The sequence below is a fragment of the Sphaeramia orbicularis genome, chromosome 5 (genome assembly GCF_902148855.1).
Source record: "Sphaeramia orbicularis chromosome 5, fSphaOr1.1, whole genome shotgun sequence".
Classification (NCBI taxonomy): domain Eukaryota; kingdom Metazoa; phylum Chordata; class Actinopteri; order Kurtiformes; family Apogonidae; genus Sphaeramia; species Sphaeramia orbicularis.
In genome coordinates this window covers 52,484,252-52,512,199 of record NC_043961.1, presented here as the reverse complement: position 1 = coordinate 52,512,199, position 27,948 = coordinate 52,484,252, and the positions used below count along the sequence as shown (strand labels likewise).

General features: G+C 36.2%; 1 protein-coding gene across 1 annotated transcript; it reads left to right on the top strand.

Annotated features, from left to right (window-relative positions):
* Positions 1 to 4,689: 4,689 nt before the first annotated feature.
* Positions 4,690 to 23,524, top strand: LOC115418924 (immunoglobulin-like and fibronectin type III domain-containing protein 1). Its single transcript, XM_030133477.1, has 21 exons — positions 4,690 to 4,805; positions 5,015 to 5,157; positions 5,249 to 5,348; positions 5,494 to 5,538; positions 8,859 to 8,892; positions 8,997 to 9,180; positions 9,306 to 9,419; positions 9,521 to 9,689; positions 9,939 to 10,211; positions 14,736 to 14,860; positions 15,030 to 15,171; positions 15,290 to 15,586; positions 15,963 to 16,259; positions 16,735 to 16,914; positions 17,020 to 17,148; positions 17,251 to 17,559; positions 18,013 to 18,098; positions 19,525 to 19,717; positions 19,804 to 20,100; positions 22,541 to 22,867; positions 22,961 to 23,524. The coding sequence occupies exons 1-21, from the start codon at positions 4,718 to 4,720 to the stop codon at positions 22,963 to 22,965; spliced, it is 3,537 nt and encodes a 1,178-aa protein (XP_029989337.1). The 5' UTR covers positions 4,690 to 4,717; the 3' UTR covers positions 22,966 to 23,524.
* The last annotated feature ends 4,424 nt before the right edge of the window (positions 23,525 to 27,948 follow it).

Below are 27,948 nucleotides of genomic sequence, written 5' to 3'. Positions count from 1 at the left end.
ATAATGTTACCATGCTGTGCTACATACAGTACATACTCTTCTGTAACACCTGCCAGTACCAATTCACCACCAAAGTGCATTAGGCTGCAAAATGCAGAAGCACCCTGCTCTTTTCTCCTTACCAAAAATACACATTCCATAGTTGATATTCTGCCGATTACAGGTCACTCATGCACAGTGAATATAATCAAAAACCAGGGATCTTTGGAGCCCCTGAAACCCTGGGCTCTGCATTCAGTGATGCCTCCCTCATGATGCTGGTTAGTCTAAAATTATATTCGAAACATTATGAGACTCTGCAAATCATTAAAATCAATATGTATATATGACAACTCTAAAGGGTATCGTTTGATAATAAACAGAAAATTGCTGACAGTTCACAAATTTAGACTGAACTGTGCTAAGAAATAGGAATAATATAATATTCACTATAAATAACAGCTGGTTTACATCAATTACATAAATATTATACTATATATCTATAATGTTTATAACACTTATATTACATGCTGTGTTCTCATGACCATGTCATCAGACATAATCCATAGATCATGATGAGCAAATGACTGTTTCAATAAAAAGACTGTAGAACTTAATGTAGAGTTTACATCACACAATATGCATGTTCCCTGATATCAGACCTCTGAACATTTTCTACATTAACAAAAACTACCATGTCCTGTAAAACATGCAATGACCATTTAATGGTTTTTACACTATTTAAATCTTAACAAATTCCACATATTCTGTCATCCCCAAGTTGACACTTAAACCCACATTTACACCAAAATTCATCAAAGGGCCAGATCCACAAAAGTTTAACACGTTTTTTTTGGTTCCAAACCAGAGCAATTTTTTTTCACCACAACAAAGCAAACAGCGACATGTTTTATTGTGTCATTTGCAAGGATGTAAATCATGGAACATACAGTTGCGGAAAAAATTATTAGATCACCCTTGTTTTCTTCAATTTCTTGTTCATTTTAATGTCTGGTACAACTAAAGGTACATTTGTTTGGACAAATATAATGATAACAAAAATAGCTCAAAAGAGTTGAATTTAAGAGCTGATATCTATCCATTTTCCATGGTTTTCTTGATAATAACCAAAATCACTTCAGTTCTTACATCAATATCTATGGCACTGTACTGCCAAAAACAGTGCTTTTAGGCATTCCATGTTTTCTTTTCTGTCTTTTAGTCACATGATACACACAGGAGTTAGTACTTGATTGCATAACCATTATTTTTGATGACTTTTGATGGTCTAATCATTTTTTCCACGACTGTATATACATATTCAGCAGAAGCTTGTGTTAAATGGGTTATATTTAGCATCGATGTTCCAAAATTGTGTATGTTCACATAAGAACACACCAAAACCACCAGTGAATCAGTGCTATGTATCCACAGACTGCAACACTCACTGAATAAAATATGAATAAAGTACACAATCTTCATGTCTGTTAACTTAGCTGTTTTTAGGCTGAAAACAGCCACAGTAAAACCACAAATCACATCCCTTTTCCGTGACGTTTGTGTTGTCAATATCTGAACTAAACATCACAGAATTACTTTATACCTTCATAATTTCATATTCAAACTCATCTGTGCACAGGAAACTAAGCGATTTCACCAACAAACCCTTTTCATTTAGAAAATATAGTGCTTGTAGCTTTTATCACTTTGTCACTTTATTATTATTATTATTATTATTATTATTATTATTATTATTATTAATAATAATAATAATAATAATAATAATAATAATAATAATAATAATAATAATGCATCTTATTTGTAAGTGTCTTTCATGAAACCCAAGGACACTGTACAGCAAAGGATAAAAAGACAATACATAAAATACAAAAAACAATAAATAAAAATACAAAGGAAAAGAAGTGTAAGAAATGTAGTATGCAGTCAAATGTAAGAGATCATCTCGTCATTTTTTGACACTTCACACCACTGGACATTGACAGAGTGACTCACTACTTCCTCTAGTGGTCACATAAATCCTACAGCCCCTCAGTCTGAATATATTCAATTCATATATCTTCAATCTAATAAATTAGCATTTTTCCATAACTTCAGAGCTCTTATTATTTTACTGTAATTTTTTTAATTTTTCAAGGTAGAAACCCTATATATAACCCCTTTAAGTGAATACAAACTCCCTTCTCAGTCATTTTATCACTCTACCTCTCTATCTCTGTTCTCTCATTGAATTCATGATGCTTAAATATTATGGAATTAAATAATAATATAATATTATAATCAGTCAGAGTTTCAAGGACAAAATCTTCAGGCAAACATTAGAGGGATCAGGTGGGTCTGGGGATTATCTGGGGTTTTAGCTACTTAAAAATATGTTCTGATAATAGTGAATTATTCATTGTATTATGTTCAGAACACATAACATTAATTGTTGACTGAACAATCTGCTGTTATGTTGTTACCGATGCTGTACTGTGAGTAAATATGGCCAGTCTGTTTTTGTGTGATCATTCTCCCACCTATATCTGTCATAAATGAACATTACTCGACATTTCAGACATTAATGTAACTGGTGTCGGAACTGCCTAACTCACATTAACAACTGTGGATTATTTTGACAGACAATAACAAGAGAAGCGAAATAATAACTAGGAAAGCACTCAGAGAGTGCAGACTCCCACCCACCAAGGCAGATCAGACCCCCCCCCCCCAGTCACCACCGAAATGTAATCATTTGGTCCTTGTGCCAGTATCAACATTTCCTGAAAATTTCATCCAAATCCGTCCATAGCTTTTGAGTTATCTAGCTAACAGACAAACAGACAGACACAGACAAACCCCGATGAAAACATAACCTCCGCCGTTACACTTGGCGGAGGTAAGAATACATGAAAGATGGCTTGTGAAAGTGGAGAGCTCTGTGTGTGCACATCTCTGCCAATTAAAGACGTGATACCAGGGGTTTTGTTCTCCACAGTTTTTTTTATCTGTCTGCTGTGTATGTAGAGGAAAGAATGAAACACTCAAAAGTTTTGAAAAACCAGTGGATATTGCATTCGAGTGTAAAACTTTATCATGGCTGTTTTTGCTGGCTGCAAAATCTATTATGAAAAAGACCCTGATCCATAAAGACCCAGTGCTACTTTTTTGTCAGTTTCCAAATGAATTTTTCTCTAGATTTAACCTTTTTTAAGTGATTTATCTCCTTTTATTATTATTATTATTATTATTATTATTATTATTATTACCTCCGCCAAGGAGGTTATGTTTTTGCCAGCGTTGGTTTGTCTGTTTGTGTGCAAGATAACTCAAAAAGTTATGGACGGATTTCGATGAAAATGTAAGGAAATGTTGATACTGGCCCAAGGAACAAATGATTATATTTTGGTGGTGATCGGGGGGGGGGGGCACTGATCTGCCTTTGCGGAGGTCTGCGCTCTCAGAGTGCTTCTAGTTATTATTATTATTATTATTATTATTATTATTAACAATTTTCCTGTATCTAGTTCACTGATCATGTAGATGTTCATAAAAGCTCATGTTAAAATTGAGGATCACTGTAATAGAAACAGTGAAAATTGAAGAAAAAGTGACTTTTTCTGGAAAATCTATCATTAACTGAACATAAACCAAGTGTCTCCATCCACTGTCATTGATCCAACTCCATGGGTTTTGCTGGTGAATCAATGTTGTAGAAGATGACTGTTTCCACGTTCACTACGGAGCCTCTGAATGTCCAAATGGGTCATATCTATTGACCATGAAAAGACGACAAACTACATTTTACACCAGTTATTTACATGTATTGACAGGTTTAGTGGATCAACAGGTATTAAATAGTTTAGATCAGTAGATGGTTTTGGTCACCAGTGGCTGTTTGGGTCTTTATGGGTTAAAATGGGACAATTCCAATTGCAGTGCAATCAACTTTTTGTGGATCTGGCCCCTAACATGATTAAATACCAAACTCACGAAGAATTATACCTTTCTACAAATCATTGCTTTTCATTGTAACATCTTTCTTCAAGTAGAACGAGATAAATTAAAAATTTAACAGATATGGTCCTTCGTTCTAATTTATGATAATCCAGAGACTCATCTCATCATGTTTCCAATGTGCCAGACAGACTGGAATTTATTACAACACTGACCATGAGTTAAATGAGCTTTGTACTCTCTATAGCCATGGCGCAGTTACTCAAGGGCGCATGATCTCATAAGGATTAAACACTCACTACTAATATTAACTGACCTATGTACTGGGAGAGTTTAAAGTAGAACAGAGTAATAGTAAAATAAAACAGTATTTTACTTTATTTACTTTAGAGAGTGACACCAATCCAGTGGCTTTTATTATGTCTTTACATGTCACTCTGGCTTTTTTTTTTAGCCATTTCTATATCTTAAATTCAATTTTTTTCCCCATAGGACACAACGCTCCATTAATTCACTTAATATGCATCTTTGAATATTATTTAATGTGAAATTACAATGAAAATATTTGACTCAACCCCTTGTCTGGGTTTGAGGCATTATTTGTCAATGAGTGTAATGACAGAACGCAAGTCTTTGCAACATCATAACCCTCATCTTCATCTTCATCATCATTATTCTCATCCTCATCCTCCTCATCCACCTCATCTTTACCTGGTCCTGAACACATTCAGACATATTTTCTCTCTGATTAGGCATCAAGATCAAGTCCAAAGTGCCTGGTGTCATGATAACCCAGTTCAGGGAGGAACTTCCAGAGGGAATGACAACTCCAGATTTCACCCGCAAACCCATTGCTTTGACAATTCAAGAAGGTAAGTCTCAAAAAAGGAAAAAAAAGAAAGGAAGCAACTCATTTATCACACTGTAATTTGTTAGGATTCTGTACCGTCACAATATAGCATGTGCACTACTAAATTACTCAGTTACACAGAAGGCTCTTCAGAGAATCATATAAATGTCTACTGATGTAAAAATGATTATCTGACACTAACACAGACATCCTATCTTTATCTTTTTCCAGGTAAATATGCAGTCTTTAAAGCCAAAATAGTGGGCACCCCCACACCGACTGTAACATGGAGCAGGGCAAATGGAGAAATTGTTTTTCACCCTGATGTCTGCCAGCAAAAGTATGATCAAGCCACTCAAGAACACACCCTAGAGGTGAGCTACATGGTAGCAGAAAGGCCATAAATAATGAGTATTTTCAGAGATACAACAATTTATCATTTACTCTGTTGGTTTATTTAATCAGTTTCCTAAGGTAGCTCCAGAGGACGCTGACACTTACAAGTGTTTTGCATCAAATGAATATGGAAGGGCAGTTTGCACTGTTGTGTTGAATGTTATCGCGGGTAAGACACATATTACACTTCTGTTTTTTACTGTGCTGCTTTGTTTGTTAAATGATAGTTTTATTTTAAATCCTCTTCAGTCACTTGCATGTTGGTGTTGAATTGTCGTAAAGTAATTAAAAGTAAGTTTACTGCCTGTTTACAGTTGGATTCTCTAAGGAGAAGGAGCTTCAGAAGGCTCAGGTAGAAGGTACGTTTATATCTGCAGGACACTCTGGCCCACATATTCACCTAAGGAGACATACTATATATCTTATTGATTTTCATCAAACTACTTTTTGTTTGATAGCCCTTGGATCAGGACATAGAAAAAGCTATTAAACATAAATCCTGTTTTTACCTGTCAGTCTCAAATAACACTTAAAGACAAACTAGTGATGAAGAACAAAAAAAGTCATCCTGCACATTTAGAGAATTGTGCAATCATCTACATACAAAGGTGAACAGATATTGATGGTAAGGCTGGGTAATATATTGAATTAATTAGAGTAAAAGTGGTTTTATTTTGAGAAAATCATGAAAAATGCTTACATTACAAAACTGTGATGATTCTTTTATCGTTGCTTACTGTAAAAATTTTCTGTAAATATCTTTCTGTTATGTATGGCATGTATGTATGGCCTACTCTTTCTGATCAAATTAATAATTTCCCCACTAAGGACAATTTAGTTACCACAGATAAACTGTTTTTTTTCACTACAATGAGGGACTTCATAATCTTTTAAACACCCTTGCTCATCTGAAAACATGGACTGTTTCCTTTACAAATTCTCCCCATTGGTATAAACAGGAATGACCAGTTGAGAAAAAGGGTGGTCGTCATGGATACGTCTATAATAAAAGCGGACTTGGTGTTCACAACGACATATATGATACCCACAAACTGCACAATACGGATGTCCTTTCCATTGCTGGGTCAGTCTATTGAACAAACTTAATAACCTCAGGTGAAAGAAATATTTGAGCCCTGTTTTCTATAATTACCAGTGTTTTACAACTACCTCCTACTCATATTCACTCATATTCAAGTGCTCAATGTAACAATTATATGTCTTTTTTTTTTTTTAACTTAGTTTTTATTAGATTTTCTCTTTTTTCAGTATAATACAATGTATACATTCAAGTACAGTTCAATTAGTTTCTTTTTCCCCTACACAGCTGCAATTGTATTCTCACAAACCTCCACAAGCAACACAGGATGAAAATTCGAGAAAACAATAGCAATTATAGCAAACAAATAATGTTCACTTCCAAAAGAAAAAAAAAAAAAAAAAAAAGGCTGTAGATATAAATCTTCGTCAGAGGCAGAATGGCAACACCTTGATAAACAACATGGAGTGTTGAATCACCAATAAATATTATTGCAGCAGCAAAGGTAACATAGGTTCCCATCTTTTAGTAAATATGGTTTTCTGAAGCCTGAGCAAGTATGCAATCTGCTCCATCTGGTAAATATCCCAAACTTTTTGAATCCATGTATTATATGAGGGAGGTTCTGGTTTCATCCAACTGATGGATACAGACTTGAAGGCAGCGGTGAATAATATATTCAAAAGGTATTTATCTGCTTTTCTATCCAGACCTTCAGGTATTACTCCCAGAACTGCCACTGTGAAGTTTTGTGGGATCTTTATTTTAAAAACCTTCTTCGGGGCGTTGAAAACCTCCCTCCAAAACACACTTAACTTAGGACAAAGCCAAAATATGTGAGTGTGATGAGTTATATGGGCTCCGCAGTTCCTCCAGCGTGAACTGGGATGTTGGGGGACCCATCTTAGACACTATTTCTGGTGTTCTGAAATATGTTGTGATTATTTTCCATTTGAATTCCATCCATGTATTAGAATTTATAACTAGATGTGCCTCTGTACATACATCGCGCCAATCATCCTCAGATATGTCCACGTTTGCCTCTGCTTCCCATCTCCCTCTTATCTGCGAGGAGTTATTTTGATTCATAAATAAGAAAATATTATACAATTTAGAAATTATTTTCTTTTCTCCATCTCCAGTTTGAAACTACCAGATACTTTTCTAGGGGTGTAAGTTTTGTGATTTTTTTCCCATTTGTATGTCCTTTTAATGGTAAAATTCAAAGTATTCACTAGAAGTTGCCTTCCTTGAATACCACTGACAACTGTGAACTTCTACAGCCTCCCCATGTCCCCCTCCGCTCTGCTTTATCTAGATTTACATTCCCAACTGGTGCTGAAATATCCACTCACATTCTGAAATCTAAACCATCTACCTGCTGACTTGATCTTCTTTCCTACCTACTTCTTGCCTACTGCCTGTCCGCCTTCATAATCTCCTTTTATAAGAAATATCACACATTCCTCCCTCATTTCTGGTCCTGCTCCTCCTCCAAAACTGCAGCAATAACTCGAGTAGCCAAGAACCAAGGTGCCAACCTCAACAATTTACAGGTTCACAAGCAGCTGACTGATGATAATCTTTCTGGAGCAATTTCAGTCTGGCTTCCACTACACCATACAGAAACTGATTTAGTGAAAAATCACAAATGACCTGCTCATAGCTGCTGATTCTGGTCTCTAAACTCTACTCATCATCCTTTACTTGAATGCTGCTTTGATAACATTTCTCATAGCATCCTTTTGACTGTTTAACTTCAGTTGGTATTATCAATTCATGGCTGTACTCAGTTTATTCAGCAATCTCATATCCCATTTATCTCCAGTTACTAGAGGTATTCCCCATGGCTCTGTCCTGGGACCCATTCTTTTTATATTTTATGTACACTCCCTTGGCCATATCTTAAGAAAACACAGTGTTCAAGTTAATTGCTTCATGGATGACACCCAGTTCTATCAATCCTACAGTCCTATTTCCATACAACCACCTCCTTACATTTCTGTTTGCTTACAAGAAATTAAATCCTGGCTCTCTCACAACTTTCTCAAACTAAACAGCGCTACTACTAAAATCAGCCTGTTTTTGCTATACTGCCCAGCCCTAGCTTATGGTATTCATCTAAGCAATCAAATCGTGGAGAGGTAAAAAAGATTCTGGGCTTAAAAGTAGCTCATACATTTTCATGACAGCATGCCATTTTGTTGATTAGTTGGAATTATTTGAAAAAATCTGTCTGTCAAGGAACACTTGTCATATTGATGCTTTAACAATGAAAACCATGAAAGCCATTTTTAGTTACTTAAATCCTCCAAAGTGTGCCCAGGTTCACTAATACCAAAGATCAGATCACTGAATATTCTTTGTTTTTAATCAAAGAAAATCCAAAGTACATCAAAGAATAGAAAAATCAGCGTGTCAAATTCTTTGACCCAGAGTATAAAAAATGACAACTCACTATAAGCTGACACTTACAAAAACACTATGTGAAGCATCAGTTAGATACATAAACACACATTACAATGAAAGGAGCACTTTCAGTGAAACAGACAGCAGGATGCAAGATAAGTACATGAAAGATTATATGTCATTGCATTCAGTGAGAGACTAATTTTTTTTTTTCAATCATACCTCCTTTAGATACAGCAGAATTAAGAAAAAAACTTAAAAAACGGTAAGAGATATATTGTATATTTGAAGTCTTGTGTTTTTTGGGCATAATGATGATAATCCATGATGATTCAAGGAGTTTATGACATAATGTTTTTATTTCTACAGTAATCCAGACGGCACACGGGAGCAAAAGCCAATAGAACAAGAGGAGAAAGTCTGGGAAATTCTCCTTAGTGCAGAGAAGAAAGACTATGAGAGCATCTGTGTAGAGTATGGTATCACAGATTTCCGAGGCATGCTTAAGAAACTTACTGAAATGAAGAGGGAGAGGGAGGAGGAGATTGCAGAGGTATGTGGGCCTCTACATCATATATTATTTTATTTTAATTGTCTTTGTCTCTAATTTCTCGACAGGTTTCACTGGTAGCTTCTTTTAACAGTGTTGCATCTGTTTTCTACATCTCTCTGCTGTAGTTTGTTTCACACATTAGTTCACTGAAGCATATTGAAGTCAGTGACGATGACTGTGCAACAATTGAGTTGGACATGGACCTCAAGGATCCCGCCAGTAAGATTTTTTTGTACAAGGTAATGCAACTCAGTAACTCTCACCTCCATTAATGTTGTGTTGCTGCTGCTTCTTCAGTAACTATGACAAAAATGGTTGCATCTGTGTGTAAAAAATGTAGGATGGCGTCATGGTTCCATTCACCAAAGAAGACAGTGAAGGGATGAAACATAATCTAAAACAAGTTGGAAAGAAATATGTGTTTACTATTAAAAACCTGGGATCAAATGATGCTGGACTTTACTCTGTGGATGTTGAGGGTGTCAATGTATTCTCAACAAATTTTAAAGGTGAGTCGACAGTTATTTATTTGTGTACCAAATGCTGAGTTGTTATGATGTATTATTGCCATCACAATACTGTATATCCAAATGCTGCTTGACACAATACATTTCTACCAGGTGATATTTAGATATAACACTTAAGCAGAAGCATATGAGTCATGTTACTGAACAAAATACACACAAAATGAAGGGGCTGTACTGATGTGATATAAATGAACTGTATTTTTTCCTCCATTGTGTTTTGTGAACCTGCAGTTCCTGAAGTTGACTTTGCTGTCAAAATACAAGAAGTCAAGGCTGAAGAACGAGGAGATGCCATGTTTCAGTGTGTCCTGACTGCTCCTTTTGAAGGACTCAAATGGTGTGGGAAAAGTGCTCCATTGACAGCAAGTGAGAAATTTGAAATTAGTGTCTCTGAAGATAAGCTTATCCACAAGCTGATTGTGCGGGACTGTATGCCTTTGGATGCTGGTATCTATGCTGCTGTGGCAGGAATCAAATCCTGTAATGCCTGGCTTATAGTTGAAGGTGAGAAAATATATTTTTTCCCTTAATTTTTATGTCTAAGGAGTACCATTCTATATTAATACCAACAAAATCTGTAAAGTCAAAAAATGTAATGGAAATTGTTTTTCAAATACCATATCATTGAATTCTAAATGTAACATTCAGCATAAGATGATCAATGCTACTGTATTTCACAATATTTTAGCTGACAAGGATCCGAAGGGTAAGAAGGGTGTTCGGAAGACTACAATGGCTGGAGGTGGAAATGATGAAGACCTGTTGAAAATAGCTAAGGAACAGCAAGAAAGATATCAGAAAGAAATGGACGAAAAAATGGAACTTGCCAAAAAGGCTCAAGCAGAGAAGGACGCTGCAGACGCAGCTGCCAGAGCAGAGGCAGAGGCAGCTAAAAAGGCAGCCGAGGAGGCCAAAGCTGCCGCTAAGGCTGCAGCGAAGGCAGCTGCCAAGGCCAAAAAAGACGCTGCAATTGCAGCTAAAAGGGAGGCAGCTGCAAAGAAGAAGAAGGCTGCAGCTGGTGGTGCTGGGGGTGATGGTGGTGCTGGGGGTGATGGAGCTGATGGGGGAAAAGCCAGTGGCGCTGGTGGTGGTGCAGATGGTGCAGGTGGAGGTGAAGGTGGAGCAGGTGCAGGAGGTGGAGCAGGCGCAGGCGCAGGAGGTGGAGCTGGAGGTAAAGGTGGAGGTGAAGGTGGAGATGGAGAACTGGGAGAAGAGGAAGACTCCCCATTTGAAGATTCTGATGAAGAACTGGAGGGAGAGGGTGAAGGAGGAGAAGGGGGAGAAGGGGGAAAAGGAGAAGGAGAAATGGAGAAGGAGAAGGAGAAGGAGAAGGAGAGGAAGGTGGAGAAGGTGGGAAACGCAAGAAGCGTGTCAGAGATGGTCCACTGGTTCCTGATACAGTAATAGGTAAGAAATTAACCTATTCTATAATATTGACTGATAGATTTTACATTAATGCATCATTTCCCAAATTGAATTTCCATATAATATTTACTACAGTATCTTTGTAAAGTGTCAGTAATGTTTTTGTCTGCTTTAACATTTGTCTCTCATTAGTCTTCGTGCTGTTCCCTTGATGTCCTGATGTCTTTCATAAATTTTCATTACCACTTCAAAAACTATTTCTTCATTTAAGGTCTATAAAATATGTATAATTATTCTGTGCTGAAAATATATATATTATTTATTGATAATTAAATAAATCCCTACTTTTTCAGAGAATTAATTAAGTGAATGCAGCTTAAGGAGCAGTGGTTGAGTAATCATTAAAAAATATATATTATGGGGCATTAAATATGTCTGGCATTTGTGTGAAGTTGCTGCTGATTATCACTAATAGGAGATGATATTGATGGGGAAACTGCAAATCTACAAGGCGAAAAGTCTGGGAAAAAAGGAAAGCGCTCCAAAAAGAAAGTTGTGGAGGTTGAAGAACCTGTTGTTGGTAAGAGATATCAAAGGCTGCATGTGGTAGATCATGCACTGACTAGTGAAGTCATTTTGGGATCAAAATGACTTTGGCATTACAAAAGTAGAAAGCTCTAAAAACTTTCTAACTGAAAGACTCTCTAACGTAGAGGCAGCTACATTAACAAATGCATATAACACTGGTGCTTCACAAAGCTATAAACTGCTATAAACTGTAAGATGATGATCTGAAATTACAAATCACACTGGTCCTGTCACTGATTTCAAGCCAATATTAAAGTACAGAAGTACAGCACAGGACAGTAAAGGTAGGATGCACAGAAAAGTTGGCTGATCACATGTTTGTACACTACTTAAAAAAATACAAAATAAAAAATCAATGAAATAAATTCTAAACCATGAGCTCAAAGTATTCATTTATTAATTACTTAATAAATTAGTCACAGCAATTCAGCCAGTGGCAATAAATAATACATGATGTTATGTGGCTATGAATTTTTATACAACTGGACACAAATTAAAGGAAAAACCTGATGGGCAGGGTTTAATTCAGGATGACTATATCTCCATCTATAGGACATGAAGAGTCAATCAATGGCTTGAAAATCATGTCAAACATATCCTGTGTTCCTCACAGTTTCCAGATCTTCACCTAACTGAACACATAGGACATTCTGGATCAATGTGACAGCATAGGAGTAATGAAGCTGTTGGCTGGCAGCCACTGGCAGACACCTCGTGGAAGGTTAAAGGATAAAAGGTTATAATAAAGTGCTATTATCCCCATAGGGAAATTCAGTCTCTGCATCCTAATACATACACAGTACCTAGCACTGGCATTAGCAATTAGCATTAGCACCGAGCAGACATTAGGAGCAGTGAGCTGCCATTGGAGGTGCTTGGGGACCAACTCCAGATCTTCATCAGTACTGGTCAAACACGCCAACAGGAAAATTAACCTGTATGTACCTGTGTTTAATGTTGGGGAAAACCTTATTAAAGCACTGTCTGTTGGTTTTCCCTGAAATGTGTCACCTGTCTGTATGTCCATTTTTTTTTTTTTTTTCAATTGAAATAATACAGCTGTAGCCATTTATATGCTATTCAACTTCTATTGAATCCTTTGCTTTGTTTAATATAGATATGAACTATATTTGTGTTATTTCTGTTACATGTGTGCTATCTATGTTTGCTGTCATGTCTCCATGACAACTGTGTTTGACTGATGTATGAGTGTTGTGCAGAGGGTAAAAAGGGAAAAGGTTTGGTATTCACAAATGACAGAATACCAACAAATCTGTGTTGAAAATACATTCACTTCTTGAGAATGTGACAATATCATGATGCTGTACTTTATATTGGCATCATGTAGCACAATGAGTTAATCAAGCCAGCATCATTGTTCATAATAGCATCATTATGAAAATGATCTGGGGTAGAGTTGAATACAAGCTTTTCCAGTACCCTCTACTTCTTGATAGTCATCTTGTTGCTGCTGATCTTATTTTTCTGCTCCATGTTGACATTTTAATTGTTACTGTTGCTGTTTTCATTAATGTTATTTGTAAGGCATATCCAACAGCAAATGAGAAACATTGGACTGATGGTAATTACGATGATATCCTCTAAAACTGAAAAGCAAAAAACAGAGAAGAGAGAGGTGCCAGTGGTGATAATGGCACCGTGCCAGCAGGCAGTGATGAATCTGCTGAAAATGGTGAGGCTGCAGACGGTGATGAGCCAGCAGCAGCTGGCAAGCATTCAGGCCGTGCACGGCAAGGCCCATTGATCGTGGAGACTGTTAGTGGTAAGATTACAGGCACTGTATTAATTGCTGCATGGGAAGCACTGTCACTGAACAAAGGCATTTGATGAGCAAATGGCTTTTGCGGTGGTTTTGCAGCGTGTGACCACTGAGTAGATTACTACATTTGATATCTAATTGGATAAATCGCCTTTAAGAGCGGTCACAAAGAGTGGATTTAACCTTGAGAGTGTATTTAATAAATGCTAATCAATTTGTGACACACTAATGGTTTTTGTAGAACATGATATAGTTGCTTCTTTAAATGAAGTAAACACAAGTCATATATCTGCATATACTGTACTATATTCTATAATACTGTAACAGGACTGTTTATGTAATTTAATTCCTATGACCCACAGGTTGGATATCAGCAGGCAACAAACTGTTAAACATCATTGTGTCCACCTTTGTCTCTGATGTATCGTGTTTGCAGACTTTGTGCTTAAGCTTATGAGTTATTCGTGCTCTGTGTTAACAATCTTGCTTGCCTTTTAAATGTTAATTCAGGATGAGTCGGTGCATTGAGGTTTACAATTTAAATGAGCAACTGCAGAAACGAATAAGTTCTTCATACAACTGCAACACGTATGTGTGGACAAATTCTTAAATAATTTGAAGATGGAAGCCAACTCAAGCTGACCTCGGAGGATGACCATGCATCTAATCAATCTGCACAATGAAGACTTTGCGTCAAATAGGAAATATATGCATTTCTTCCACTGACCAAAGAACTATCAGTCCAGAGTGGAAAAATGTATATTTTATATGTTCTGTGTCAAGAGAAACTACCTGAGCAGAGGCACATGAATGCTTCAGTGATGACACTCTTAAAAGATGTACCAAGATTTCAACTCTGCAAATGCAAATGATGAAGGTCATGACCCACGCAAGACAATCAAGCAACATATTTTGAAAGAAGACTACGCCAAGTTTCACATTAATTCAAAACATGCTCTTCTTACAGTCCGTTTAAGATTTGGATTATATAGACTCTTCCAATATAATTTCACTTAGAAATCTGCATTTGACATGTATTTTATTCAATGATAAAATACATGATATCAACAAAAATGCAAAAAGATGTAACTCTGTGGTGTCTGACTTGATATTGAGGTAAGTGTGTACACACCTGGATTATGAACAAGTGTGTAGACTATGCATTCATCCATATGGATGCATGAACTCACTGTAATTGTTGATACACATTTGGCAAAACTTTAAACTACTAAACCTCAACTTAAATGCAGATGTGGGCTGCACATTTGTTAACTAACTGGTTGATAAATCTCCAGACCCAGGGGTTCACTTTCATGCTGGACTCTCTGACTGCAAAGCCATTATGGGAGAAGCAGCAGAGCTGGAGTGTAAACTGAGCAGTGAAGACTGTGAGGGAATCTGGTACAAAGATGGAGAGGAGGTAAAACCCAGCCTTTACATGAACATTCACTACCATAAGTCTTGTTTTTATAATAATGATAATTCGAAATAGGAACTTTGGATGTTAATATATATATTATAGTGTGCTTTGGAGCAATACGTAGATGAGATTCTTTTAAGTGTTACAGGGATATGTCTGTGTTTTCCAGATTAAATCATCTGATGGGATAACTATTTCCAAAGATGGAAGTTTCCACAGATTGAAAATTCATAAAGTTGATGAGACATCTGCTGGCAAATATAAATTTGAGGCAGATGGACGGAAGACAGAGTCCTTGATTGTTGTGGAAGGTATACATTTTTTAAATAGTATAATGATATAAATATCTTTTCTTGTATTGCTTATCAGTGTCAAACTGATTTCAATGGCACCCAAATGACATGAAACTATGATATTTTTCTCTTTCAGATCCACCCAGATTTGAGTCAGAAGAGCTGGAAGCATTTAAAACACCAGTGTCGGTGAAAAAAGGACAGAAAGCTACCTTTAAACTCTCCTATATCGGACGGCAGCCCATCAAAGTTCAGTGGTACCTGGAGGGTGAAGAGCTTTCAGATGACTCAAATATTAAGATTGAGCTAGGAGAAGATGGATCCACCCGTTTACTTTTGTCCAAGCTGCAACGCAAAGACAGTGGTGAAGTCAAGATAAAACTCAAAAATGAGTTTGGCGCAATGGAAGCTGTCACCCAACTTGTTGTGATGGGTATGTATTAAAAGGACTTTTATATCCTCTTGAGACCCAGCACTGCATTTGTGTGCTCTGTAGGGGACAAGAGTTTTACAGCTTTAGTTATAAAAAATAAATAAATAGGAAAAAAAAACACTGTCCACTGAAAAGGACATTCCATAAAAGAAAGATAAAAATAAAAAAATGCATGTGGAAAAAAAAAAACACCTCTGTTGTATTATGCCATTTCACAACAATTATATAATGTAAAAAAAGCCAAAACTTTTACTTTCCTGGGTCTCAGGACAATATAGCAATGATAATCACTGAAGCAGTCACATACAAATTAACTGCTTTAATGATCAATTTTCAACATCAGGTTACAAGTTTATGGTCTTGTATTGTTTGACAGATAAACCCACCCCTCCGATGGGACCTCTGGAGATTGTTGAGGCCTCCTCCTCAGTAATTGATTTCAAGTGGAGACCCCCCAAAGACAGTGGCGGTTGCAAGATTGCCAATTACATCCTTGAGAGAAACCAAGTCGGCCGCAATACCTGGAAGAAGGTGGGCCCAATTGGTCCCGAGGCCAAATACAGGGACAGTGATGTAGACCACGGCAGGAGGTACTGCTATCGCATCAGAGTGGAGACTGAAATGGGCATCAGTGAGCTGATGGAGACAGAGGATATTCAAGCAGGCACAAAAGGTATCTTAAAAATAAAAACCCAGTCACTTCTGCATTTCAAGAATAACACTTTAAGTCAATATTGTAATACAGGAGTCTGGTCTGTGACTTTGCAAAGCAGAAAGCTTTATTTAAACTCAGCATTAAATAAAGTAAAGACATCTTGTCATTTCTCCTGTAACTGTTACACAGCCAGCTTCAAGTGCTATTTATGGCTTCATTTATCTAATGAAGTGTTCTATCATCACTTAAGAACAAAATGCTAGAGGGGAGTAAACAGCACAATGCAGAAGTACTGAGATTAACTCGTCCTGTCACAGTACAGTACGTCACTAAGCCTCAGAGAACATCTTAGAATTTAAGGGGAAGCACTGTCTTGTCATGTAGAGAAGGGATATCATTGTATTTCAGTCTCACAACACAAAGTTTTCAAATAGAAAAACACCAAAATTCTACCCACTGACTAGAAAGTGACCAACATTTCTTTTGTACACAGCTTACCCTGGGCCACCATCTGCACCAAAGGTTGTCACTGCCTTCAAGGACTGCATCAACCTCACTTGGGCTCCTCCTGCCAACACTGGAGGAACCAATATTCTGGGATACAACCTTGAGAAGCGCAAGAAGGGCAGCAATCTGTGGGGTGCAGTCAACCCACCTGAAGAAATGATAAGAAGTACCTCTGCTTTTTACCCATTTTCCTAAAGGCTGTTAAAATGGTACAGGTCTACTGGTTTATGGATGTAATTATCATAATCTGTGTTTACTTTTTCCCATATAGCTAAGGGATTTGCTTGCAAAGATGTGGTCGAGGGGATGGAGTATGAGTTCAGAGTTGCTGCAATCAATAACTCCGGAGCGGGTGAATTCAGCACACCGTCTGAATTTGTGTTTGCTAGAGATCCAAAAAGTAGGTGATCAAAAATAAATCCAATGACAGCCATTACATTTTCACTGAAATATTTCATACAACCTACAAACTGTGGCACTAAATATGAATTATGTGTTGCAGAGCCTCCTGGTAAAGTCATAGACTTAAAAGTGACAGACTCCACCTACACCACCCTGTCCCTGTCTTGGACCAAGCCCAAAGACATCGAGGGCGAACAGGATGAAGCCAAGGGATATTTTGTGGAGATTAGGCCTGCGGAAAACCCAGAATGGGATCGCTGCAATGCAAATGCAATAACAATGACATCCTATACAGTGAAAGGCATGAAGTCAATGGCCATGTACTGGGTGAGAGTCATTGCTACTAATGATGGTGGACAGGGAATGCCGCAAGAACTGGATAATTACATCCTGGCTATGCCTCCACCTGGTAAGGCTATGGAAAGGCTACTGAAAGGTTATCTCTGTGCAAATATCAAAATAATTATGTCATAAAAAAGTGATCATGCCGATAAGTCAAAGCTGCAAGTTCTAGATTTTTAGATTTCTTCTCAAGGGACTTGACTTCATTACAAATACATGTGGCTTAGAAAGACAGTTGACACATTGTTAAAATTTTGACTTAATTAAACCCAAATGCATTTTTCAGTTCTAAGTAATTTCAGAACTCAAGACCTAATCAGCTCCAAGTTGCAGATGATTATCAAGACAAAACATGCATATAAATACACTCATTAACAGTTAAAGATCCATGTCACATTGATTTGTATCGCACATTCTTCTCTACATCATCAAGAAAACTAATTGATACATCTTGTAAAGCAGGAACACTAACCGTATGACAATAAAAAATAACTAAATCTACACGCTGCTTCTCCTCCAGTGAGACCAAGATTTACAGATGCCAAACTCAAGAGTTTCATGATTGTGAGAGCAGGAAATTCTGCACGGTTCAACATCAACTTTGAGGTAAGTTAGATCAGTGATCCTCAAAGAACTCTTCTCTGGTGGGTCGTGACCCAAAAGTGGGTCACAAACCCGTTTTCAGTGGGTCTTTGTCTGAGCAAAAAATAATGCTAAGAAACACTAGTTGTACTTAAATTGAATTCATTTTGCATGAAAACACCAAGTGTGTTAAAAATGCCTGTTACTGAAATGTTCTTTTTTTGCTATAGGGTCAAAACAAAGTAATGTCCCCTCAGAGAGCAAACTTTAATTGATTGCCATTCCGACATTTATTTCAATATAAAGTAGCCCCTTGTTTTGGATAATACCTTATGGTCCAACTAAAGCAAAAATGAAATTTAAAAGTAAAAATGTGGGTTATTTAGCAATACTAATCTATGAAATTGTCTGTAAAATGTCCTGTCAGAGAGATTTCGAATACCATGTTTTGACCCTATGTCAGGTTTATGATTAATGCTTGAATAAGTGACTGAATACACTTTTAATTTTGAACTGAGTACACTTTTTAGTTTTGGTTAAAATCTACTTAAATTAGTGTTAAAGGGACTATTTCCATCTTTACCATCACCACCTGATGGGCATTTTTGTTTATCATTAAACATGTCTTTTGTGTTGGCATACTGTGATACTCTGTATTAGCTCAGGTTTAAATGCACCATCTTTGCATTAAATAAATTTGAGAAGTTTAACTTTTAGCAGTTTGGGTTATTGAGGGGTGATAATGGGTCCCAAAGTGGGTCAGTTGAGAACCACTGAGTTAGATGATCTGTTCAAATAACAACCGAGGTTATTATCATTAACAAAAACTAACGAAATGACGAAAACTAGAATTGAAAAAACATTTTCATTAACTGAAATAAATAAAAATTATAATTAAAAGAAAAAAAAAACAGTAACTAACTGAAACTGTATTGTGTGCTTACAAAACTAAAACGTATAACAACTATGGAGAAAATTCCCTTTGTTTCCGTCTTTGTCAATGTCGGATTGATATGAAATCGTTATATTTCGCTCTAGCAATTTTAGCTAGCGGCACCGTACGGTACTTCACGATCTGTCACTTCTCGTCACTTGTCGTTTAGTCATCTTCTTGTCCCCACTCTACCTGGAAACGTGGAGACTGAAGTTGGGAGAAAGCAGAGTCCTGTATGGGATTTATTTGAATACAACGGCGAAGAAGATTAAAGATATGAAAAAACTAAAATTAATACTAAAACTAAGCATTTAGAAAAAAATGAAAACTAATGAAAACTAGCAAACCTGCTCTAAAAACAAATTAAAACTAACTGAATTAGAGAAAAAAAAAGTCAAAACTAAATAAAACTAAACTATAATGAAAAATCCAAAACTATTATAACCTTGATAACAACCCAGTCATAATCAACTATATTTTGTCCTTTTAGGAGATTAAATCATCTGTTCTTTGCAGGCCTCTCCGTGGCCTGAGATCACCTGGCTGAAGGATGGAGTGCCAGTGTCTAAAAAAGTGAACATCAGCAATGCAGAAGGCCAGTCCCAGCTGCTGATTCCTTCTGCCGAGCGCACAGATACCGGAATTTACACCATCATTGTCAAGAATATTGTTGGCCAAGAAACAGTCAGCATTGAAATTAGAGTCACAGGTTAGTTTGGTAAAATGTCTAGCTCAAAACAACTGACACCTACTCCATATAAGTAAAGGAAAAACTATTTTGTTTTTAAACTCTAGACGAGCCCAGGCCACCAGGTCCTGTGGAGCTGGATGAAAATGTACCTGGCACAGTGACTATTTCATGGGCCGCATCTCCAGATGAGAAACGTGATGACAGGCTGCACTACATGGTGACTAAACGCGATTCAGTCAAAAGAACATGGCACACTGTGGCCGATCGAATCTTCAACAACAAATTCACAGCCTGCAACATAATGCCAGGCCGGGAATACCAGTTCCGTGTCTACGCAAAGAATGACATGGGGTCGTCCAAACCGTCTGAATCACCAAAGTGGTTTGTTACCAGCAAAAAAGGTATGTGCCATACTAACAATCACCCAATGTGGTTTCATATTATAGACCAGTATCACCAGATCAGGAGTGTCAAACTCATTTAAGTGCAGGGGCCATATTCAGCACAATATGGTCTCAAAGGGGCCAGAGTAGTAAAAAAGAACAGCATAATAATCTAAAAACCAAAGACCTTTCTCTATGGTTTAGAGTTAAAAAAGTATAAATCATATTATGAAAATGTGACTAACCTGAACAGCTACTTTGACTGTAGTGAAATGCAAATGAGCTTAAATTAATTGTGCTTTTGTTGTAGCATTGACATTGATAGAAGAAAAAATATTGTCTGCAAACCAGTGTTAAAAAAAACGTATTGGTAGTAAAGTTGACTTCTTTTAATTTGAGTCCTAGTTTGAACAATATTTTTTTTACTTAGATAAATCATATGCCTCATAGACTTTAAAATATTTACGAAGTAAAAGTATGTATAAATTGCAATGAACTAATTTAATAATTTACATTATTTCTGTTCCATGAATAACTTTACTTGTGGCAAGAATTGGCATAAAACAATTCTATATTTTCGCAAAGCTAAACTTAGTTTTAGGATGTTTTGCTACTTAGTAGTAGTTGTAGTATTTAATTTCTGTAGTCATTTCATTCAGTCAACATTTTTGCTTTTGATTAGATTTTTAAAAAATACATAATTCATAAAATTCAGCTGACTACTTAATGAAAACGTCTGAGTCAATATATAATTGAGGGACGTTTGAAGTCCATGGGATATATTTTGCATACATCTTAATTAAAAAACAAAACAAAAAAAAAAGTTTTTTATGTCCATTATGATCATGTCTTTAAAAATTCCATAATTATTTAATTACAGAAACAATCACTTATTAATAAATGATTAATACATATTAATAAATGACTAGATATACTCAAATGTCAACTAAATAACTGTCCAAATTTAGTAACAACCACCTTCTAATTAGCTAAATAATGATAAAATGAGCTTATTCAAAAATTGTTTTGATTTTGTTCTTTTAATTAAGTTGAGATAATCATAACAGATTTCTTTTCTGGCAATATATCAAATTTTATATGGAAAATAACAAATTGTATCTGTGTAAAAGTTACCTATTACAGAAACACCTCACAAGGAAGTGTGTTAATTCCAAATCACATGACCTGCTCCATATGGTGTTATTTCCTCCTGAAGAAAACACTGGCAAGATGCCAAGATATGTTCTTTCCCCTCTTTTTTTAGTTATTTAATATAAAGTAGTGTGTGACTCAAGTGTGCATTTATCACACTCTTATGTCAGTGTTACTACAATATCTTTATAAATAACTTTCTATTTCAGTTTTACTCAATTGTATGTATGATATTTAGAAGAATCTTTCCATAAAAATGCCATGTGGTGTTATGATTATGTTGATTTTACGCCTGAAAAAAGCAAAAATATTAACTATACATGTCAACTATGTTAACCCAGTAAAAGTAACTCAAAAAGTCCCTCCATTATATATTGACCGTCTAATGCACAGAACCCCATATCTGCAATCATACTGCACTTGTGGATCCACCATCAGATTGATACTGACACATGTTCACCTATTAGATGGATATGGATGCTTCTATGAAACTGGGTACATTTTGGTACCTGGCACTTTGCCAGCTTTTTAGACCCAATAATAAAAGAGAAATTTAGACATATTTCCCCCCAGGATGTACCTAATGATGACCTCAGATAAATGCAAAAAAAAAAATACTCTGAGCCATCCCAAAATTAATGAATTTTTAATAAAATATTGGGGACGAAAATATGACCAAAACTGGGACATGAAAAACTACCTAAGTGTATGCGTTTTATTTTGAAAACATGGCTGTAAATGGTCTTATATGGCGCTATAAATGCAGACACTGTTAAATTCGAAGATCCCAGTGGTTTTTCTAATCCAGACATGTGGGTTTTTCATGAATTGGCAGTCTCATTCCACGTTTTGTATGTAACCCATCAAGTCCACTTGAGTTACATACAGAACCTGCCCAGTTAAACGCATACAAATCACAAATGATTTTGCAACATCGTTTTGCCTTGCAAAATTAGTTCAATTCCCAAATGTACCTGTGAGAATAAAGAGATATTTAAAAAAAAAAAAAAAAACAGTAACCCGTAATTTTCGTGTCCTTTTGACTGTGTTACATGCAGATTTTGTATTAAATATAATGTAAAATAATCTAAAAATGTGTTTTATCTGAAAACTAGTTTGTTTTATCTCAGTAAGTATTTATTTTTAAAATGGACCCGAAGTGCTTCCAAACTTGCTTCATAACATTAGTCTACATCTGGTTTGAATTTTTAGCCCCCATGTCCTGTTTTTAGGGGACCAGTTTCATAGAAGCACCCACACAGTAAATACTCAATGAAACATGTATTTGTTTATTTTTGTTTTCCAGAGAAGTTCACCGTGAAATTGCCGGACTCAAAGCCCTGTGACCTCCAGTGTCCTCCTAAGTTCATTGTCCCTCTGAAAATGCATACGGCTCCACAAGGCTATGAATGCTACATGAGCTGTGCAGTAAAAGGGGACCCAACACCACATGTGACATGGTTTCGCAACAATATCAGCCTGAATACCAACACTAACTACTTCATCTCCAACACCTGTGGAGTGTGCTCTATGCTCATACTGATGGTCGGACCTAAAGATACCGGCGAGTACAAGATTGTCGCTGAAAACTCCATGGGCAGAGCAGAGTGCACGACTAAACTGACAGTCAGAGGTTAATACAACACATCTGTATTTTGATGATAATGTTATTTACAAAAAAAAGGTCATTTTAAACTAATCACTGCTGTGTGTGTGTTTCTTCCAGAATAAATGGACGTGATGAAGATTGCCGAGCTGTTCTGAAACTCCAACAGAATCCAAGTCTTTGTTGGTTTACAGATAATATGCATATTTTAGTTATCGACATCATCTCATGTTTTGCATCTAATTAACAGAACAACAGCATTCATCTGAGTCTCTAAGGTACTCTTTCACATCCAAATGTCTCAAATCACTAAGATGTCTTGTTGGTTTCAATTTTCATCATACAATCTCAATAAAAGAAAAGATTAAACAACTGCGTGCAACTTTGCATTTACAACTCAATTAGAAACAGCACAGTGTGATAATCTACGTGTTTAACAGCAAAGAATTTATAGTGTAGCATTGTATAGCTTTTCTGAAGTGCAATTTAATAACACATCATACAGCCATAGCCTGCTTCTGTCTTTTTATTTCTTCTTCTCTGGATTCTGAGTTTGTGTAATGACTGATCACTATAACTTTTCTCTACTGCTACATTTCTCTCTAGAACAGAAATCACATGAAACTGTTTTTTTGTAGGATACCATTCTTATGTAGCTTTGTGTGGGTTTGGTGTAAATAAATATTTCCCACTTTAATTATAAAACGTTTTTTCTTTTAATCAAACTATGTTGCTTTGTTATTGCCACCTAAAAGAAAATGCTGTTTTACATAATATATTAACCCTAAAGGTACAAGATACCATGTGAGACATAGCAACTTAAGTAACAAGGACACTTGTTCAGATTTCTGTCAATAATTTATGTGCTGTCTTCTTGTATTACCCCTCTGGACATATTTTTGCAGGGTCAGACATCCATCCAAGTTTAGAGGGTCATCTGTTGCACCCTGGGGTACAACATAACCGTGCAGGATGACACCTCTCAGTTTCAAAGAGAAGTCACTTATAACATAGTTAAAATTAATGCCACTATTTAACTACTATTTTTCAGTTGGAAAAGACAATGGAATTATATGGGAATGACATGGCCAATCAGGACTTGCCTAATGGGTGGTCTTGGTGATGTCAAGAGAACATTGTTTCTAAGATATAATATACTGGTTGATTATTACTGAAATTGTTAAACATGTATAACAAATGTAAGTGGCTCAAAAAATTCTATCTTACCTCTTCAGGCGTAAACGCTGCGGTGAAGATCAGTCGTCTAGACGCACAACAAAGCTACATTGAAGTCAGTTCACTTCTAGGTCACTTTCCGTGAGACTCCTGTTTTAATAAGAGCAGTCAAAAGCACCCCGGTGTGCTCGTAAGGCTGAAATTCCGGTTTTGAGGGAGGGGATTACCAGGCTTCAATGCTTCATCTCTGGTAGTCCCTTTTCCAGAACCTATTACAGTTCAAGGCCAAAGTGCATGTCAGGGAAACCTACCCCCCAAGGGCCACAGGGAAAAAGCAGTGGGTTAGGTGTCTCTGACTATATTTGAAAGGCTTTATTGCCTCTCAAAACGGTAACCACACAGTCCAGACCCAGCTGGAGCCTGGCTGGCAACAGGCAGCAGAGCAAAGCAGTTTGATTGAAAAAATAGTAAGTACATTTCATATTTAACAACTACTTGGCAGATTTCCCAGCGCAGTTAGATATTTATGTATTTGCATGTATATATTTACTAATTTGAGGTTACTTTGCATATTAGTGTGTAATGACATTTCTTTTCATAATAACAATTACCTTAGAGAACGCTAGTAAAAATATGTAACAGAAATTTAAATGAACCTGATTTTCTCTACATTTTAATGTCGTAGAAGCAAAACTGAGTAACTAACGGTGCTGCTTTTATTACGTACTGTCAGTGAGGAGGTAAATCTGTTTGCCACCGATGAGGAGCAACACGATTACCAGACATATTCCTCCAGCAAAGATTTCAGTTACATTATACTAAAAGCAATGTGTCAATCATTTTTGCACACTTCAGTATTTGATATATGTCAAAGTACAAACTTTACTCTTAGACTGAGCTCAGTGGTTTAGGGCATAAACCTGGCAAGTTCTGTAGAAATCAGTTCACTCCCAACATTCTTGGCAAAGCTATTTTTTCCTCAGACACAAAACTGTTAAATATGCATCCACTTCATCAGCTGACAGGACATGGGGTAATTTATTCTAATTAAATTTCATATTAATAATGTAAGTGACTATCAAGGACAATCGTTGAACAAAAGACTTATTAGTCTAATGAGATAATAAAAATAAATGAGGATTTTCAAGCGTTTTTGAGGACATAGAGCTGCTAATAATACTTTATACTTGAACCTTCAGGACTCAATCAGATGTTTGGATCATATACCCGTGCTGTAAAACATAATTACTTTGGGGTATTTAAATAATAAAAACCTAGTGATCTGTAAATGAAGATTTTATTCACAGAAATGGGATCTGCAATTTAAGGCTTTGCCAGTATAATTGATTGAATGACTCAATTTCCAATATGTAAAATATGACTTTTCTATATATTTATCTGCACTTAGACACAGGTAGGTCTGCACTGTTTTAACAGATAGTGACTAAAACTCACCCCTAAAGCTATGGGAAGCTCATTAATGTGGTTCTCAATATTTCAGTTCAAGACCCCAAAAAAACCTGAATTGTCTGTCTTACCAGGAACCAAATTTACAAAAGTATATCCTGATTGGTTTAGTGACTACATTTTACACACTCCCCTCTATTAAGCTGTGTAACTGAAAGTCTCTTTTTCATGTCCCGTTATTTTATTTACAGCCTTGTTGTTGTTATGCTTCTACATCATTATTTTTTTTTTACATCTTGTTGCATCTTTGATTTCATTTTGATCTTTATCATCATATTACTGTTAGGTAGTTTATTGACAATGGGGTGACCCGATAAATAAAACAGCAATCTCTTTTGTTTTATCTGCTATAATTCAGGTCAAACAGGAAAGCAAAACATAAATAGAGAGTTTATGACCAAAGGTGCACTTCGAGTCAGCAGCTTGCGTCAATTCCTGAGTCATGATAGATAGTTTTATGAGGTATGTGACCTACCGCCGTCAGCATTAGGCAGGAATTTGCATAGGACACCCTGGGCAAGTATTTGGAATATTTTCATTCACAGTGAAGATAGAATTACAAACTCAGATGTTCCAACCTTAAAGCCTGGAATTTAAGTCTTACTTGAAGTTTTTAACACTGTTTTCAACCAATACACAATATGTGACAATGTTATTAATACCACTTTTTTAATTAGAGGAAGTAATAACATATATTTGTCTATAGGATCCGTAAGATACAGTTTCATCATATTCCAAAGGATAAGATTCATTCCAAAGCCTCTTTACTAGAACTGTTATTATTTCTGACATTTCTGAAAACAGAAACGTAAGGATCCTAGAGGGTTAACTGTAGTAAGATGGGATGTCACAATGATGACATTTTTTAGTTGTAGATTATCATAGAAATAATTGTAATTATTGATTTCATTATCAATTTTCTGTTAATTTTTGTTATATTAGTGTCATTCAGCCCTGGAACACATACATGAAAACTGCAATTACTGTTTGCTTTCATTTTATAAACAAAAATTACACAGGGTGGATTTAACATAAGAAATAAATTAAATACACAAAGCATATTACTGAACTGTACAAAGAAATTACTGATGATGAGGTACCAATAGAAGCTAAAAAAAGAAGCAAAATAAGAGGATATTATTAGAAGAGTACAACTGAATCTCATATGGTGTTTGATCCAGCTGAGAGTATTATTGCAATTATGGCAGAACTGCAGTAAAGCTCAAATTCAGAATATTTTAGATTCAAAGGTGGGTTTGTTCTGACAGCCCTGGAAGTACACACAGCCATATACTTAAATTTAGATTTTAACACATGTACTTTAATTAATAAAGTAAACTTCACTGCTTTAGGTTTAAAGAGTTTTCTGTTTTGTATTAATAGGGACATTGTTGTTGGAGTCAAAATGTTTAAGATACGTAAAACGAAGGAGGAGGAGCCCACTGCTCCTGGCAGGGTGAGTAAAATCAACAATAAACTGTAAAAATTGTAAAAATATGCTATGTATTAAAAATTACTTTAACCCTAAGGGAAAAAAAATTAGTTGTCTAATGACCATTCATGCAATTTACTGGCAGTGAGAATCAAAAAGCGGTCCAGGGTGCCTGGAGTTATGATTACCCAATTTGTGGAAGAACTACCTGAAGGCATGACCACCCCAGATTTCACCCGGAAACCCATTGCACTGACAATTCAAGAAGGTAATATCCTACCTCCAATCACATTTATACCTTGATCTAGTCATTTCAATGTGTTGACATGATTGCATCTTTTATTAGGAAAGGTGGCTATTTTCAGATCAATTGTTGTTGGAAATCCAACTCCAACTGTGACCTGGGTGAGAAATAACGGTGAAATTGATGAGGAGACGTACAAGATCACTTTTGATAAAAGTTCTGGTGAACACCAGCTGCAGGTGAGATCATTCAGTATATGCACTGAATGCTAAATGCTCATTGAAACATCTGAAAACTTGCTAGCTGATGCTTCAATACTGTGCAAATAACGCAAGTAATCATCATTGCATCTAATGTAAATTAGAAAAATTATTAATCATGAGTTGCCTTAGATGCCAAGTGTATTACCGGAATCACGCTGACACCTACAAGTGCTTTGCCAGAATGAATATGGAAGTGCTGTTGTCACGGCCACCCTAAATGTTATTGAAGGTGAGTTTAATCACCCTTAACTTATTATTGCAGCAATTATATAAAAACTGCCTATCTTTTAACTAACTTTTATTCTGATTCCTGGTTTCAACCCCCCATTTTAGTTGGCTATAAAAAGAACAAAGCCATGCAACAATCAAGAACAGGTACACACCTACATTAAATTAATAGTAACACTATGTCAATCATTCAGTCAATGAAATTGTACCATGCTGCTGTTTGTCTTGTAGCGATCCGTGAGCTGCCTGAGGATTTCAAAAAGAACTTAAAAAAATGTGTAAGAAGAAGGAAATATAC

Excerpts from the sequence above, each read along its gene's own strand:
- LOC115418924 (XM_030133477.1), top strand. The coding sequence starts at position 4,718 with ATGATAACCCAGTTCAGGGAGGAACTTCCAGAGGGAATGACAACTCCA. Across the intron at positions 5,539-8,858 it reads TCAGAAGGCTCAGGTAGAAG|ATACAGCAGAATTAAGAAAA; the intron begins GTACGTTTATAT and ends TACCTCCTTTAG. Across the intron at positions 20,101-22,540 it reads GTTTGTTACCAGCAAAAAAG|AGAAGTTCACCGTGAAATTG; the intron begins GTATGTGCCATA and ends TTTGTTTTCCAG.